The sequence below is a fragment of the Thalassophryne amazonica genome, chromosome 22, assembly GCF_902500255.1.
Source record: "Thalassophryne amazonica chromosome 22, fThaAma1.1, whole genome shotgun sequence".
Taxonomy (NCBI): Eukaryota; Metazoa; Chordata; class Actinopteri; order Batrachoidiformes; family Batrachoididae; genus Thalassophryne; species Thalassophryne amazonica.
Genome location: NC_047124.1, coordinates 27243676 through 27262707, shown reverse-complemented (window position 1 = coordinate 27262707; position 19032 = coordinate 27243676). Strand labels below are relative to the sequence as shown.

Genomic DNA, 19032 nt, shown 5'->3' with positions numbered 1-19032 from the left:
ACATGCATTCTGTAAAAGAGAATTACGGTGGTTCTTTTTAGCTGACCAAACACCGTGAGGCTGTTATAGTCAAGTTTACCACAGCAAGGACAAATTTAATTCAAAGGTTTTAGTGTTAAGTAGCCAGATCATTTCATTTAAAGGCATTCTAACTTATTTATTGTACTCTACTCAATGTCCATGCAAATTATCTTTTTTCCTATTTCATTGAAGTCAGGATGCAGTTCCAGTTTTACTATCAGTTTCTTTTAAAACCGCTGTCAACCTATTTCCAACTGTTTTAAACAGTTGTGTAGCATCATGTAATTTATCAGTCTTAAAATGGGAACATGTAAAAACCTCATTTTTCCATGCAGGGAAAAAAACACTCTTCAGTTTGTTACACAAACTAACTCCATGAAGTTTTTTGTTTGAATGTGTGAGAGAGACAAAAAGAAAAAGAGAAAGGTAATAGTGCTTATTTGAACATGCCTATTTGAGAACCATCCCTGGTTCTCAAGACCAGGCACCTAAGTGGCTCTACTCTACTCTTTTCTACTCTCCCATTTTACTCTTCCTTTTTAGATATTTTGTATACTGGCATAGTTCCACCTTAGAATTGGAATATAAGATATACCTTACTGAATTTTCATGCAGGACAGTCTGGTTGTTTCAGAATGTTTGCAGGTTGCTTATGATCCAGAGAAGAAGGTTCCTGTGGTCACCACTCCATTATTCCATTATGATATGAAGTCTTTCAGTTCCATGCCTGTTATCCACTCCCCAGTTTTTAAATCTCAGAGACACTTTCTGAACATTGTGTGTGTTTGGGGGGGTGTCAGCCTCTCCGCGTCCACCTTTGCCTGTGGATCTGGCCTTTGAGAGGCACTGAGCCGGATCAAAGAGCCCCGTTCCACCACAGACGTTTGTCTTTGACCGGGTTATGAATTGAGAAGAGCTTCGCTTCAACACGCCTTTTCTTTAGCGGATCTCCAGGAGCCCTGTGTGTGTGTGTGTGTGTGTGTGTGTGTGTGTGTGTGTGTGTGTGTGTGTGTGTGTGTGTGTGTGTGTGTGTGTGTGTGTGTGTGTGTGTGTGTGTGTTATTTTCTCACACCAGATGAGCAGGGGATTATGCGTATTTTTGGAGGCCCTCACCTTTTATTCAAACAAATTATTCACTTCAGCTCAGAAAAGGAATTTTACGCAGGTGAACTTCGACGGAAGATTTAAGTTTTTCCCAAATCACCTTCCCCCTTTCATTCACCATTTATTCTATTCTCCATCTACATCTTCGTCTGATACATATTGACCGATTTTTTCCCAATAAAACGCACGATGTATTGATTTATTCAGGAACGCGACGTCACAGTGCCGCCAGCGTTGCGCTCGACATTTGGCACAGCGCGCAGGCATATACACGCTATATCTGAGCGTAAGAGAGAGGGGTGGGGGTTAAGGTGAAGTAGGGGTGAGAAGAGTATCAGTGTGTGCGGCAGAGAGATGCGGGGTGGACGCGAGGGGACTGGACGGGAAAGCTGCGCCTACTTTACTGCGCAATTATTGTTTTAATCTCAAACATCTGGCGCAGGAACTTTGTTTTAATTATTCACCCAAATATATTAGTGGCCTTTCTTACCTCGCAGTGCGTAAAAACCAGCTAACCAGTTTCTACGCGCGACTTGGAGCTGAAAGTTTCGCCAGCAAACTGGATTTTCATATTTCACAAACAACTTTTTGCGCTTTATCCACAGCAGGAGCGATCAGGACATCCTTTTTCTCACCCTTCGCCTTCGTTTAATGTCCCCACAGCGGAGCACTTGTACCCGGAGCGTGCGCGCGGCGTTGACGCACAGGATCATGGACAACAGGCCGGTCGGGAGGAAGAGAAAAGGTGCCGTTCTGCATCTACTCCTGGCGGCCACTTTCCTCGCCTACAGCTCCCAGCTGCTGGTCGTGGAGGCCCACTCGTGGTGGTGAGTAACTAGATAAAGATTCCGTGTGTGTGTGTGTGTGTGGTGTTGGGGGGGGGGGGGGGGGGGTGAGGGTAAAAAAACAAGAACGCGAGTGATCCATTTATGATCTTCATTCTGTTGATGGAGATTTCTTTGGTTAAAATTGTTTTGTAATGTGCGCCTCTTTGGTTTTACGCACGGCATTCTTTCCACTTTATCATATTTAAACCTGCTTGACATTGTGTGGAAACATTGATAGGCTGGTTGTGTGCTGCTTCTCGTGTCTTTTTCTCTCTCTCTTTTTTTTGCGTCAGGTCGCGTGGTTGAGCGCCAACAGAGAATGTAACAAATGTGAAGGCTCTGTCACAATATTTACCCTGGCTGAGGCCCAAATGGTCCGCGCAGAGGCATTCTGCTGTGTGCCCTCCACACCGTCAATTAGACACACTTGTTCTTGACTTACGGTGGGGGGGATTCTCATTCCTCTTTTGTGCATCATGCTGTTGTTAGGAGTGTGCAGGTGTGTGGTCTGTGCTTCCAGTCAGAGTGTGTGCAGGTACATGATGCTCACATAAAAGTTCGGATGTGGCTTTAATTGTAGCCATAAAAATGTAAGAGTAAAGACACCACGCTGCCTAAATAGTGCACATGCAGAATGATCAAATCGCCTCTGATGCCTCACTGAAGCGCCCCTCTGTTTCCAAACCATTTCCATGACAAGCTTGTAACTGTTTTGGAAAGAAGAATATTGCAACTGATTAAAGTAAAATACACAAAGAGATATAAAACATGATTGACACCTTATTCTAATTTTTAAATTACAAAAAGTATTTAATAAGAAATTAGAAAACTTGCACTTTTGCACATCGTCTGGGTGCGTAAAATCTTTCCATATACTGATCACTCTATTGGTCCGTGACATTGGCCTCTCACACAGCTGTCATGAAGGGAAAATATCTATCGCAGCCAAATCCCCCACCCACACCCCCTTCAATGTCTGTAAGCATGTTTTTTTTTTTTGCTATGAAGTTGGGGAAGTTTGACCTGAGCTTCTGTGGGTTAGTGGTTCACTTATGGAGCCAGCCTCAAGTGGCCATTCATGGAACTGCAAGTTTTGGCACATTTGCGTTGGCTTTATTGTTGTCCCCTGTATTTAATTAACTTACATATGTAAATTTTGAGTTAACATTAGCAACATTAACATATTGATGATGTTCTCAGGTCTTTAGCCCTGACACCCATCCAGCGGCCAGAGATGTACATTATTGGAGCTCAGCCCCTCTGCAGTCAGCTGTCTGGTCTCTCCCAGGTACATTTTTGGCAACTTTTGGGAAAATTTTCAACCAGATATATGCTTTAGATTCTAGCTACCACATTTACTGAAACTAGAGTACAACTTGAAAAGTTGTAAACCCAGTAAAGGGACTAAACCACTACCCCTCTAACCTCCGCTAAACTTTCCTGTACTTGGTCTGCAGGGTCAGAGGAAGCTGTGTCAGCTGTACCAGGACCACATGGTCTACATCGGAGACGGAGCCAAAACGGGTATCAAAGAGTGCCAGTACCAGTTCAGACAGCGGCGGTGGAACTGCAGCACTGTGGACAACACCTCCGTGTTTGGTCGGGTCATGCAGATAGGTGAGCCAGGAACTGTCGTGAATGACTGCACAAGCTTAAAATAGTCATCACTTTAAAAGTAAGATTAGCAAAAGATACAGTCGAGTTTCTCATGAAAGCCAAACATATCCGTCCGTGTGTGTCAAGAGCACTTTGTGTTTTTTAATGCTTTCGTTACAAAAGGGCGATGACAAGCCGACATTTGACCCCACTGATCTAGACCTTCACCCAAATGATTGGCCTCTGGCTGACTTTGTCAGGGCAATTCTGGAAGTGTGTACCACATTTGGTCCAACTTGAATTGAAAGTTGATTTATTTTTTTGCCTTGACCTTTGACATAATTAATTGTTTCAGGACAATTTTGGGTTCAACTTTCATTGACACACCAAGTAGGTAGAAATCAGCAAAAGGAACTGAGAGGAGTTGGCCAACAAACAGGCATGCAAATATGACCTTGGCCTGAAATATTACTTCGGTAAATTTGACCTTGGTGAAGAATCTCACAACCAACATCCATTGGCAGCACAGTGAATTAGTGGTTAGCACTGTTGCCTCACAGCAAGAAGGTCATGGGATCAATTCCCAGCTGTGGCCTTTCTGTGTGGAGTTTGCATGATCTCCTCATGGGTTTCCTCCCACATTGAAAGACATGCAGTTTAGGTGAATTGCAAACTTTCTAATTCTTCCGGTCTCCCTTGCAAAATAGCTCTCGCTCTCAATGTGACTAACCTGGTTAAATAAAGGTTAACTTAAATTTAAATATATATATATATATATATGTTTGCCATATTTGATGAAAAGAGAAGGGAAAAACTTAAATTTTGGTCGTTGACACCAGTGACTTACCTTTGATAAGTAAGTCTCAACTGGCCTAGAGCTCACCTACGTACAGTAGTGTTCAGAATAATAGTAGTGCTATGTGACTAAAAAGATTAATCCAGGTTTTGAGTATATTTCTTATTGTCACATGGGAAACAAGTTACCAGTAGATTCAGTAGATTCTCACAAATCCAACAAGACCAAGCATTCATAATATGCACACTCTTAAGGCTATGAAATTGGGTTATTAGTAAAAAAAAAAGTAGAAAAGTGGGTGTTCACAATAATAGTAGTGTGGCATTCAGTCAGTGAGTTCATCAATTTTGTGGAACAAACAGGTGTGAATCAGGTGTCCCCTATTTAAGGATGAAGCCAGCACCTGTTGAACATGCTTTTCTCTTTGAAAGCCTGAGGAAAATGGGATGTTCAAGATATTGTTCAGAAGAACAGCGTAGTTTGATTAAAAAGTTGATTGGAGAGGGGAAACTTATACACAGGTGCAAAAAATTATAGGCTGTTCATCTACAATGATCTCCAATGCTTTAAAATGGACAAAAAAAAAACAGAGACGCGTGGAAGAAAACGGAAAACAACCATCAAAATGGATAGAAGAATAACCAGAATGGCAAAGGCTCACCCACTGATCAGCTCCAGGATGATCAAAGACAGTCTGGAGTTACCTTTAAGTGCTGTGACAGTTAGAAGACGCCTGTGTGAAGCTAATTTATTTGCAAGAATCTCCCGCAAAGTCTCTCTGTTAAATAAAACACATGTGCAGAAGAGGTTACAATTTGCCAAAGAACACATCAACTGGCCTAAAGAGAAATTGTGGAATATTTTGTGGACTGATGAGAGTAAAATTGTTCTTTTTGGGTCCAAGGGCCGCAGGCAGTTTGTGAGACGACCCCCAAACTCTGAATTCAAGCCACAGTTCACAGTGAAGATAGTGAAGCATGGTGGTGCAAGCATCATGATATGGGCATGTTTCTCCTACTATGGTGTTGGGCCTATATATCGCATACCAGGTATCATGGATCAGTTTGGATATGTCAAAATACTTGAAGAGGTCATGTTGCCTTATGCTGAAGAGGACATGCCCTTGAAATGGGTGTTTCAACAAGACAATGACCCCAACCAAGCACACTAGTAAACGAGCAAAATCTTGGTTCCAAACCAACAAAATTAATGCCTCACAGATGTGAAGAAATCATGAAAAACTGTGGTTATACAACTAAATACTAGTTTAGTGATTCACAGGATTGCTAAAAAAGCATCCATCCATCCATTTTCTTCTTCTGCTAAAAAAGCAGTTTGAACATAATAGTTTTGAGTTTGTCACGTCAACAGCAGATGCTACTATTATTGTGAACACCCCCTTTTCTACTTTTTTTTTACTAATAGCCCAATTTCATAGCCTTAAGAGTGTGCATATCATGAATGCTTGGTCTTGTTGGATTTGTGAGAATCTACTTAATCTACTGGTACCTTGTTTCCCAGGTAACAATAAGAAATATACTCAAAACCTGGATTAATCTTTTTAGTAACATCACACTACTATTATTCTGAACACTACTGTATGTGTGCCAAATTTGATCAACATGGGAGTGCAAAATCAAAATTTTGGCTGTTGACCCCAGTGATCTAAACCTTTACAAATACAAACCCTTTAAGGGCGTTCTGGGGTTGACCCTCATCCACAATTCAAGTTCGGTGAAACTCAGCCAAAGAACCTAAGAGGAGTCGCGGGGAACAAACAGCGAAACATTTCTCAGATCAGAAAGCTGAGTGAAATGTTTCAATTTGTTGTGTAGATCAGTTGATGAAAGGTTGGCATAAGAGGTCGTTTGAGATCAGTTAAACCACAGACTGGAATTACTGAGCACATTGTGCACCATATCACGGTTTAGATAGGAATAATCCAAGTGGTCTGGAGGGCAGACGGGTCAAACAGGCTGGCACGCTGCCATCGGATAAAATAAGTGAACAGACTGTGGTGTTTTTGTATGAGGGCACAGAATGTCGGACAACAGCAATCAGGTAAAAAATAAAATGGTGACAAACTGGCACTAGTGCTTGTTGCATCTCAACGTTCACCTTGCATGTTCGAGGGAGCATTATGTTAAACAAATAAAAGTCTCAGATGCAAATTATAACATTCTTTCTCACTTTTACACTCAAAGTTGTTATACTTTTCACTGAGATGTTATAAAAGTTAATTTTGTGCGAAAATAAAATGGAATGAAAAAATAGTTTTCTACTGTTCTGTTTCTACTGTACTGATACTGTTGATCAGAAATTCATGATATTCACAGCACCTGGTCTTTGGAAATGAAATAAACTAATCAATCACACCTGCTCCTAATTTCTATCATGCCCCTAGTGATGATTACTCCATGAAACTAAACTAGACACCTCCAGCTGGTAGCAGACACACTACATATAAGCTCAGCCACACCTACGCCTAAGCATCCATAAACCATCCAGCAGATGGCAGTGTGCAGCAAGTGGGAGAAAATTTAATGACATTGAGGCCCAAAGTATGGGCCGCGGCCCTGTGGTAGGTCATGAATGTGCTCAGAGGTTATTAAATAAAAATGTAATTGAATTTCACAAATGCAGCAAAGTTTAAAATTACTTCAAAATACTTAATGATTATTTTTAAATTATAATCAAAAACAATAAAAGAAAGCCATGGGATTTAAATGACAGAAAAATATTTAAATGTTTTATTATCATATGTACATAATATGGTGTTTACACTACATTGAAATTCTTACTTGAATCCCTTCTACACAGGCTAAACAATTAACAATTAATTGTCTACTGTAACTAACATCAGTATTATCAAAGTGACCATGAAGGGCATATATTACACATACTGCATGTTGTGAACACTAATTTAATTTATTTCATTTATATAGCGCCAAATCACAACAAAGCTGCCTCAAGGCGCTTCACACAAGTAAGGTCTAACCTTACCAACCCCTAGATCAAGCACACAGGCAGCAGTGGTAAGAAAAAATTTGAGGAAGAAACCTCAAGCAGACCGGACTCAAAGTGGTGACCCTCTGCTTAGGAAAACACTGTGTGGAGGGACTGTGCAGACTTTGACTTGTACATTGTGGGGGGGGGGGGGGGAGGGGGGTCATGATGGCATCACAAAAAGTGTTTTAATCTTTTAGTTTGTGATACTGTCATGTAATGTGTTATATTTTCATGACTGTATCACAAAATTATTCTATGATAGTATCATGAAATTTAGGGTGACTGCATGAGAGCATGGGGGGCAGTTCTGGTTAGGGGTAGGGTTAAATATAGTGAACCAAACTTGATTTTGGCAACACATTTCGTGACAGTATCGTTGAACAAAAAAATCATGACGCTGGGCTGAATATATGTGGTGTGTTGGAATTGTATATATGCAGAAATACTTCAGTCTTACTCATGTTTCAATCAAAAAATAGTGGGAAACAAGTGCAGTGAGATTAAAAATTTCTAAAGCAAAGATGCTCCAAAAATAATGAAGGCTTGTGAATAGCAAATATTTTACTATTTACAGATCAAAGCTAAATTTATTGATTATTATCTCCTGTTTGCTGTCTGTAGAACCATAAATTGGTATCTGATTATCTGGAAAAGACTTTCATAAAATAAACCATTTTCTGTAATACTTCATTTATAAAAGTGGTCCTTTATGTGGAAATGTATCACTTCCTGTTCCGGAGCACAGCGGTGTTTTTCTGTATCTGTTAGCTGTTTAATCTGCGCAGTTAGATTGATCTAGTTATCTAGATTACGATTTGTTTCCCAGTGTAATCTTTACGTGCCTTAACTAAAGCACTCATTCTGCTGAATCACCTCTAAATTATTTACACATTATTCACTTTGCGTGTTTTTAGGAATCCGCTAGCTTAGCGTAGCTACTAGCTCTTAGCCGATTTAGCATGGCGGCTTCTCCTGTCTCTCCCGCACTTTTCTGCTCTGGGTGTGAAATGTTTAGTTATTCCTCGGCCTCCTTTAGCAGTAATGGTACTTGTAAAAAGTGAAAAAGGGTAGCTTATTCGTAGCTTTGGAGGCCAGGCTGGGCGAATTGGAGACTCGGCTCCGCACCGTGGAAAATTCTACAGCTAGCCAGGCCCCTGTAGTCGGTGCGGACCAAGGTAGCTTAGCCGCCGTTAGTTCCCCCCTGGCAGATCCCGAGCAGCCGGGAAAGCAGGCTGACTGGGTGACTGTGAGGAGGAAGCGTAGCCCTAAACAGAAGCCCCGTGTACGCGCCAACCCGTTCACATTTCTAACCGTTTTTCCCCACTCGACGACACACCCGCCGAGGATCAAACTCTGGTTATTGGCGACTCTGTTTTGAGAAATGTGAAGTTAGCGACACCAGCAACCATAGTCAATTGTCTTCCGGGGGCCAGAGCAGGCGACATTGAAGGAAATTTGAAACTGCTGGTTAAGGCTAAGCGTAAATTTGGTAAGATGTAATTCACCGTCGGCAGTAATGACACCCGGTTACGCCAATCGGAGGTCACTAAATTAACATTAAATCGGTGTGTAACTTTGCAAAAACAATGTCGGACTCTGTAGTTTTCTCTGGGCCCCTCCCCAATCAGACCGGGAGTGACATGTTTAGCCGCATGTTCTCCTTGAATTGCTGGCTGTCTGAGTGGTGTCCAAAAAATGAGGTGGGCTTCATAGATAATTGGCAAAGCTTCTGGGGAAAACCTGGTCTTGTTAGGAGAGACGGCATCCATCCCACTTTGGATGGAGCAGCTCTCATTTCTAGAAATCTGGCTAATTTTCTTAAATCCTCCAAACCGTGACTATCCAGGGTTGGGACCAGGAAGCAGAGTTGTAGTCTTACACACCTCTCTGCAGCTTCTCTCCCCCTGCCATCCCCTCATTACCCCATCCCCGTAGAGACGGTGCCTGCTCCCAGACTACCAATAACCAGCAAAAATCTATTTAAGCATAAAAATTCAAAAAGAAAAAATAATATAGCACCTTCTACTGCACCACAGACTAAAACAGTTAAATGTGGTCTATTAAACATTAGGTCTCTCTCTTCTAAGTCCCTGTTGGTAAATGATATAATAATTGATCAACATATGATTTATTCTGCCTTACAGAAACCTGGTTACAGCAGGATGAATATGTTAGTTTAAATGAGTCAACACCCCCGAGTCACACTAACTGTCAGAATGCTCGTAGCACGGGCCGGGGCGGTGGATTAGCAGCAATCTTCCATTCCAGCTTATTAATTAATCAAAAACCCAGACAGAGCTTTAATTCATTTGAAAGCTTGTCTCTTAGTCTTGTCCATCCAAATTGGAAGTCCCAAAAACCAGTTTTATTTGTTATTATCTATCGTCCACCTGGTCGTTACTGTGAGTTTCTCTGTGAATTTTCAGACCTTTTGTCTGACTTAGTGCTTAGCTCAGATAAGATAATTATAGTGGGCGACTTTTAACATCCACACAGATGCTGAGAATGACAGCCTCAACACTGCATTTAATCTATTATTAGACTCTATTGGCTTTGCTCAAAAAGTAAATGAGTCCACCCACCACTTTAATCATATCTTAGATCTTGTTCTGACTTATGGTATGGAAATAGAAGACTTAACAGTATTCCCTGAAAACTCCCTTCTGTCTGATCATTTTTTAATAACATTTACATTTACTCTGATGGACTACCCAGCAGTAGGGAATAAGTTTCATTACACTAGAAGTCTTTCAGAAAGCGCTGTAACTAGGTTTAAGGATATGATTCCTTCTTTATGTTCTCTAATGCCATATAACAAACACAGTGCAGAGTAGCTACCTAAACTCTGTAAGGGAGATAGAGTATCTCGTCAATAGTTTTACATCCTCATTGAAGACAACTTTGGATGCTGTAGCTCCTCTGAAAAAGAGAGCTTTAAATCAGAAGTGTCTGACTCCATGTATAACTCTCAAACTCGTAGCTTAAAGCAGATAACCCGTAAGTTGGAGGAGGATAATGGCGTCTCACTAATTTAGAAGATCTTCACTTAGCCTGGAAAAAGAGTCTGTTGCCTCTATAAAAAAGCCCTCCGTAAAGCTAGGACATCTTTCTACTCATCACTAATTGAAGAAAATAAGAACAACCCCAGGTTTCTTTTCAGCACTGTAGCCAGGCTGACAAAGAGTCAGAGCTCTATTGAGCTGAGTATTCCATTATCTTTAACTAGTAATGAGTTCATGACTTCTTTGCTAACAAAATTTTAACTATTAGAGAAAAAATTACTCATAACCATCCAAAGACGTATCGTTATCTTTGGCTGCTTTCAGTGATGCCGGTATTTGGTTAGACTCTTTCTCTCCGATTGTTCTGTCTGAGTTATTTTCATTAGTTACTTCATCCAAACCCATCAACATGTTTATTAGACCCCATTCCTACCAGGCTGCTCAAGGAAGCCCTACCATCTATTTAATGCTTCGATCTTAAATATGATCAATCTATCTTTGTTAGTTGGCTATGTACCACAGGCTTTTAAGGTGGCAGTAATTAAACCATTACTTAAAAAGCCATCACTTGACCCAGCTATCTTAGCTAATTATAGGCCAATCTCCAACCTTCCTTTTCTCTCAAAAATTCTTGAAAGGGTAGTTGTAAAACAGCTAACTGATCATCTGCAGAGGAATGGTCTATTTGAAGAGTTTCAGTCAGGTTTTAGAATTCATCATAGTACAGAAACAGCATTAGTGAAGGTTACAAATGATCTTCTTATGGCCTCGGACAGTGGACTCATCTCTGTGCTTGTTCTGTTAGACCTCAGTGCTGCTTTTGATACTGTTGACCATAAAATTTTATTACAGAGATTAGAGCATGCCATAGGTATTAAAGGCACTGCGCTGCGGTGGTTTGAATCATATTTGTCTAATAGATTACAATTTGTTCATGTAAATGGGGAATCTTCTTCACAGACTAAAGTTAATTATGGAGTTCCACAAGGTTCTGTGCTAGGACCAATTTTATTCACTTTATATATGCTTCCCTTAGGCTAGTATTATTAGACGGTATTGCTTAAATTTTCATTGTTACGCAGCATGATACCCAGCTTTATCTATCCATGAAGCCAGAGGACACACACCAATTAGCTAAATCTGCAGGATTGTCTTACAGACATAAAGACATGGATGACCTCTATTTCCTGCTTTTAAACTCAGATAAAACTGAAGTTATTGTTCTTGGCCCCACAAATCTTAGAAACATGGTTGTCTAACCAGATCCTTACTCTGGATGGCATTACCCTGACCTCTAGTATACTGTGAGAAATCTTGGAGTCATTTTTGATCAGGATATGTCATTCAAAGCGCATATTAAACAATATGTAGGACTGCTTTTTTGCATTTACGCAATATCTCTAAATCAGAAAGGTCTTGTCTCAGAGTGATGGCTGAAAAAACTAATTCATGCATTTATTTCCTCTAGGTCTGGGACTATTGTAATTCATTATTATCAGGTTGTCCTAACAGGTTCCCTAAAAAGCCTTCAGTTAATTCAAAATGCTGCAGCCTAGAGTGCTGACGGGGACTAGAAGGAGAGAGCATATCTCACCCATATTGGCCTCTCTTCATTGGCTTCCTGTTAATTCTAGAATAGAATTTAAAATTCTTCTTCTTACTTATAAGGTTTGAATAATCAGGTCCCATCTTATCTTAGGGACCTTGTAGTACCATATCACCCCAATAGAGCGCTTCGCTCTCAGACTGCAGGCTTACTTGTAGTTCCTAGGGTTTTGTAAGAGTAGAATGGGAGGCAGAGCCTTCAGCTTTCAGGCTCCTCTCCTGTGGAACCAGCTCCCAATTCAGATCAGGGAGACAGGACACCCCTCTCTACTTTTAAGATTAGGCTTAAACTTTCCTTTTGGCTAAAGCTTATAGTTAGGGCTGGATCAGGTGACCCTGAACCATCCCTTAGTTATGCTGCTATAGACGTAGACTGCTGGGGGGTTCCCATGATGCACTGTTTCTTTCCTCTTTTTTGCTCTGTATGCACCATCTGCATTTAATCATTAGTGATCGATCTCTGCTCCCCTCCACAGCATGTCTTTTTCCTGGTTCTCTCCCTCAGCCCCAACCAGTCCCAGCAGAAGACTGCCCCTCCCTGAGCCTGGTTCTGCTGGAGGTTTCTTCCTGTTAAAAGGGAGTTTTTCCTTCCCACTGTAGCCAAGTGCTTGCTCACAGGGGGTCGTTTTGGACCGTTGGGGTTTTACATCATTATTGTATGGCCTTGCCTTACAATATAAAGCGCCTTGGGGCAACTGTTTGTTGTGATTTGGCGCTATATAAAAAAAAAAATTGATTGATTGATTGAAATGAAGCGGGGAAACATGATATGTGTATTATAGGGTTGTGGGTATATTTATTTTTCATTAAATGTAAAATAAATAAATCACCTATATAGAATGGTTCTATTAGGCCATATAATAATTGTGATATTTTTTTTTTTTTTTAATGCGTAGATTTTTAGAAAATGTTTTTCATGGAGGGAACAAATTAGGCAACCAGACACCTTTTGAGGTTATAAAACATTTGCAGCAGGGACAGTTTCTGAAGAAGAAGAAGAAGAAGAAAAAGCTGCTTGTGTCTGGTTTGATAAGAATCTGACTCTAGATCAGATCTAATACGCAGTGAACAATGTAGGAAAAGTCTCATCCACACGTAAGTGTCAAATCCGCTGCAGGCAGTCAGTCGAGGTGTAAGCACTCCTCATGTGTGTCTGTCGGTCTCTGTGCACATTTTTATGGAGGTGTGAGTTGGGGCGGGTCCATTGTCCCACAGCTCCTTCTTTTGAAATGCGCCAACATCCTCACACCGAGCTGTCACTTCCGGCTGTGCTGTTTGATGTCTGGGCGGCTCCTCTGAACCATAAACGCTGCTGCAGGAAAATCAGAATACTTCACCACCTCAGCCTGTTAGCTGCTGCTGAGTCAAGTTGGAGGGGAGGGGGCATTGATACTAGAATATAGTTAAAAAAAACAAGTGTAAACAGAGATTTCTGATGTCTGCCAATCCAGATCCGGATCACCTCCAAAATTCAGTGGAGTCTTCCATGCTCTAATATCTATCTGTGGTGGCAAATTCGGTGAGAATCCGTGCAGTTGTTTTGACGCAATCCTTCAAAGCCTATATAAAGTGAAACTTGACCCAGAATCCGCTCATGATCAGCTCCAAAATTAATAGATTATTCCATGGCCTAATATCTATCTGTGGTGAAAACTTCATAAAAATCCATGCAGTAGTTTTGATGTAATCCTACTAAAAGACAGCCAGCCAAATAATAAATGCCGATGATTTTATTATGTCCTTGGCAGATGTAATAAAAAATGTAGGCTGTTGATTCAGATAAAAATATGTTTACTCACATTTATTTGTTCATGGACAATATACTGTCTTCAACATTTTTGTATCAGTTTAAGAAACAATTTTAATATGCAGACAGTAATCATATTTTGTCAATGGTTGTGTACGGTGGCTGTTAGGGGCCACAATGTTACCAAATGCTGTGATTGATCAACTTAATGCCTCTATAGTTACTGCAGAGCTGCACATCACCCTTGTTCTTAAAAAGAGGAACCAGCACACTTCATCTCCACTCCTCAAGCATCCTCTCACTTTCCAAGATTTTATTAAACAGTCTGGATAGAAACTCCACTGACATCTCTCAAAGACATTTCCATGCCTCCAATGGATTGTCATCTGGACCAACTGCTTTTCCACTATTCATCCTCTTATAGCTGCCCTCACTTCAACCTTACTAATCTCTTGCACTTCCTGATTTACTCTTGTCACATCATCCATCCGTTCTCTCTCTCTCATTTTATTCATTAAAAGACACAGCGCTGTGCTGCTCTTCGCGTCGCAGAGAAGCCTGTGCAAACCCGCTGCTGCCCATTGATTGGCTAAGCAGCAAAAGCTACAGTCCTCACCCAATCATAACCATAACAATAACCCCTAACCATAACCATAACAAGGCTGCCCTACGTATGAATGTTAATAATATGGCTATGTATGAATAGCCACTTCCTAAAACCATTCACACACAGTAAATATAAAATGTTAATCTGACCTGTTACGTCGTTTCAGTCAGATTCATCATCACAGCCTGATGAGAAGAGTTCTTATTTGGAAGATGATGTCTGGAAATACTTTAAATCCTTAATGAAGAAATGCAGCATTTTTAAAGAAGTCCCTCAATGTTTGTCTGCTCCGGGTGCGTTTCTGAGCCTGAACCAGAGAAAACCAGAGAACCAGCGCTTTGTCCCTTCAACATGAAAAATAAGTTATTTTAAAAGTTAAAATATAGTCCTGCAGGCGTTCGGTCATCTGATGGATCTAAAGAATTCTGATCATACATACATTTTCAACCATTTATCTGGGATTGACTCAACAACAGGTAATTGCATCCAGGCTTTGAAATGGTTTGTGGAAGGAAAACGAAACCAGAAAACTTCTGGTATTTTGCTAGGAACATAGAAAAAAATAAAAATAAAGTTTCTTGTTTCGTTTTTGTTCCTAGCAAAATACCAGAAGTTTATGGTTTTCGTTTTCCTTCCACAAACCATTTCAAAGCCTTGGATGCAATTACCTGTTGTTGAGTCAATGGCAATGTTTTTTGCATTTCTTTATGTTTTCTGCTGTTGCTGATGTCTTATTTTGGAAATGCTGTAGGCCCTATTGGCCACTGTACAAAAGCATGCAGAAGTGAGGATAAAGGCAGGAAGAATCGGTTATCAGCCATCTAACAATAGGTCATACAGCACTCAACAATACATTTCATATCATAGGTAAACATCCGAGTGGATTATGTACATGTTGTAATCGGAGTGCAGTTTCTGCAAGGGAGAGAGAAATAAACCAAGTTAGGGACATAAAAGAATAAAACTTAACCTCACACTAAAGAATCTCAGAGGACAGGCACTGGGGCAAACGTATCGCCAAATATTGACATTTTAAAGGAAATTAATATAATCCTTCCCTTTTATTTATTGCTAATATTCTGTTCCACACTCGAGCCCAGTAGGTGGCAGTAATGCTCTTATCAGCTGGTTTGCAAACCACCTTTAACCACAGAAGAAGAAGAGGAATCTTGACCACTACTGCGGGGGGGTCCCATGATGCACTGTTTCTTTCTCTTTTTGCTCCGTATGCATCACCTCTGCATTTAATCATTAGTGATCGATCTCTGCCCCCCTTCACGGCATGTCTTTTTCCTGGTTTTTTCCTCAGCCCCAACCAGTCTCAGCAGAAGACTGCCCCTCCCTGAGCCTGGTTCTGCTAGAGGTTTCTTCCTGTTAAAAGGGAGTTTTTTCCCTCCCACTGTTTGCCAAGTGCTTGCTCATAGGGGGGTCGTTTTGACCGTTGGGGTTTTTCATAATTATTGTATGGCCTTGCCTTACAATATGGAGCGCCTTGGGGCAACTGTTTGTTGTGATTTGGCGCTATATAAGAAAAAAGTTGATTGAGTTGATTGACTACAAAAATGTCAGTGATACTGTGCATTCGTCAGCTTTCACACATTCTTTGTTAACATTAGCCATACCATTAGTTGTGTCCCAATTCAGGGGCTGCATCCTTTGAAGGCTGCAGTCATCTCAGAGTTGTGCAACCAGGCAGTCCTGTTTTGAAGGTTTCTTGGAATGCAGCCTACAAAAGCCTACACTTCACGGCCCAAACAAACCCAGGAGTTGTTGTGCGCCCCCCCCCCCCCCCCCCCCCCGATAAAATGGCTGGTTAAATTAAAAAAGCAACCAAAGCACAATTTCAAGCTCTATAAGTACCATTATCAATAAGTACGGTTTGTAAGTAAAGCATAAATAAGTGTTGAAAAAATGATTACTTATGGGTTACGCCGATTACGCTAGCCTGCTGTGCAACAGGGTTTAGGCCAGAATGAGCTAATGACACCATCAGAAAAACCTCTGTAGGCTAGACCATCTCATTTCAGAATGTTAGTTCAGTCTCGGGAAGGCTGGATCTTTAAAGGATGTAGCCTCTGAGTGATGCGGCCACTGACAGCCATAATGTTTGTTTTGGCTGCTGCTGTTTATTTAGCATTGCCACAGTGGATCTGGTGTGCCAATGGTAAATTTGGCAAAGGTTTTACACCTGATGCCCTTCTTGATTTACAAGCAGATTGGGCATGGTTGGGCTTGAACCACAGCCCCACCATGCTATGCGCATTAGCTGCATTTTGAAGCTGACATTTCCCCCCATGCAGCTTTCTGTTTGTTTTACTTTAGTCTCAAATTTGTTGTTGCACAATTCTGAAAATTTGATGTAGATATAATTAGCATTAGCTTTTTCTTTCTTTAACTACATGTTCCACCCAACTCTACCATCACTGTCTGCATGTGGGCCATACAGGATGAGAAGTTGTTTTAAATATTACATTTTTATGCTTATGACCTTTGCCGCCACTTCTCGAAGGCCACGGTGCACTTCCAGAATTAGAATGAGGCTTTAAGCTCATGTCTCAGGTGCCTTGTGACGTTGCAAATCACAGGGTCAGGATAAGTGTTGGTGTTTAATTTCTTTGAAATACAACCATAACCTGAATACTACCATAACTAAAAAATGGTTATTTTTAAAAGCCCATCTGATGGATCAGAAATTATTCATACTTGTCTGTTTAATACATCGTGGAGCCATTAGTTGGATGGTTGAACATTTCTTCAAAACATATCTACTGTGAAATTCAGTTCCTCTAAGGTTCTCGCTTTCTCTCCACCAGGCTCCAGGGAAACGGCCTTCACCTACGCTATCAGCGCCGCCGGCGTGGTCAACTCCATTAGCCGGGCGTGCCGCGAGGGTGAGCTGTCCACCTGCGGGTGCAGCCGCGCCGCTCGACCCCGTGACCTGCCGCGAGACTGGCTGTGGGGGGGGCTGCGGCGACAACGTGCATTACGGCTACCGCTTTGCACGGGAGTTTGTAGACGCCAGGGAGAGAGAGAAGAACTACCCACGCGGTTCACCTGAGCATGCCAGAACGCTGATGAATCTGCAGAACAATGAAGCAGGCAGACAGGTACAAGAGAGAACATTGTGTCTTCATGTCTCTACTGACCTGTGCATAGAAATGTAAAATGAAACATCTATATGGTAAGAGACAGCTGTGGGTGGGTGTGTATGTCCCTCTCCTGTTCAAACGGCACCTCAGAATTGAGCCAAAATTGGCACGCATATATTTGGACGTATGGAGAGCAACACAGGGTTTTGAGTACTTTAGTAGTAGTAGTAACAGCAGTGGTCTCTTTTTGAGGCAGCTTTAGTTGCACCCTAACAGTTTTCTGGAATCTGGGATCGGGAAGGTGATAGCTTTGTTGGTGAAGTTTTAATTTCAGTCTCTGCCCTGGGGTGGCTAATCGGCTAGTCGGGTTATATAACCCAAAATCACAAAAATCCTTAAGCGGGCTTTACAATCCATGGAACAGCCTCTGTAGGAACTTTGTGTCATGTGGACAAGTTAAAAAAACTTGGGACATAAAACCTCTGAAGTCCCAGAGGAACATATCTGCAGTGTCTGGACTTTGCAGAATTTGACAGTGCCCCCTGGTAGATGCAGTAACATCTGTGGCCACACAGCGCATATTTTCAGCAAACCACTTTGGTCACCAAGCGTGTTTAAAAAGTGTTTAAAGATGGTCCACAAGTGACTTGTTTCTTTGCCTGTTACTTTAAAAGGAAGTGGGACTAATGCCCCCTCTGTTTTCTTCACAGACTGGGTGGGTGTGGCAAACAGGCCCAATAAAGAGCCCAGGTGGTTTCCGTGACATACATCACACATGTATAACACTTGCTGTTTCAAGCTTAAATTTTGGTTTCTGCAGGGTTGCTTCTAAATGCACAGGCACTGAATTCTGGGAGTCTATGGATGTTTAACATGAAACTCTACTTGTATTTAACTTTTGAAACAAATTGTGCACAATTGGAGCCCTTTAAAGAGGGCAGTCCCAAACACGTTTACTGATGGAGAGGCATAATTTAGCCATGAGGAATGTGCATGTGAGCGGAGGAGGCCCCCTCGTTCCCTGACCTGGCAGTATATTTGTGAGTGTGTGCACGTTATTTATTGGGAGGGTCCAAATGGTATAACTCCTAACGCCCTTGGAGTCTGGCTGTAGGTCACCAGGTCAGTGCACATTCCACTGGAGTAACACATAAGCACACACGTGCGCACAGCGAATCATAGGTGCACATACGTGATGTAACAGTGTCACCCAGAACGGTGCTCGTCTGGATGAACAGATCTGTGTGTGTGTGTGTGTGTGTGTGTGTGTGTGTGTGTGTGTGTGTGTGTGTGTGTGTGTGTGTGTGTGTGTGTGTGTGTGTCGCTTGTATGTTATGTACTAACGGAAACCTTTCAGCATTAGCCGAGCTCTGCGCTGTGCTCGTAAAAGTTCCATTTGCCCGCGCTGGAAGAAAGTGGCTCAGCGGAATGTGTTTATCTTCAGGTAGAGGAGCTGTGTGTGAGCTGTTAACACAACTGTGTGTGCACGGCCTTTGTCTGCGTGTGCATGGCTCAGCCCAGCTTGATTTGTGTGAGAGACGGTGAGCCTGGAGTTGTGTGTGTGTGTGTGTGTGTGTGTGTGTGTGTGTGTGTGTGTGTGTGTGTGTGTGTGTGTGTGTGTGTGTGTGT

At 41.7% G+C, this 19032-nt stretch overlaps 1 protein-coding gene across 1 annotated transcript in view; it reads left to right on the top strand.

Moving 5' to 3' along the window:
- Nucleotides 1–1649: 1649 nt before the first annotated feature.
- The window catches only part of wnt5b (wingless-type MMTV integration site family, member 5b), a 39806-nt gene continuing 22423 nt past the window's right edge, over nt 1650–19032 (top strand). The window contains 5 exon segments of the mRNA XM_034163657.1: nt 1650–1952; nt 3153–3240; nt 3410–3569; nt 17128–17273; nt 17275–17421. Of these exon segments, the coding sequence (XP_034019548.1) occupies nt 1777–1952; nt 3153–3240; nt 3410–3569; nt 17128–17273; nt 17275–17421 (717 nt within the window). The 5' untranslated portion in view covers nt 1650–1776.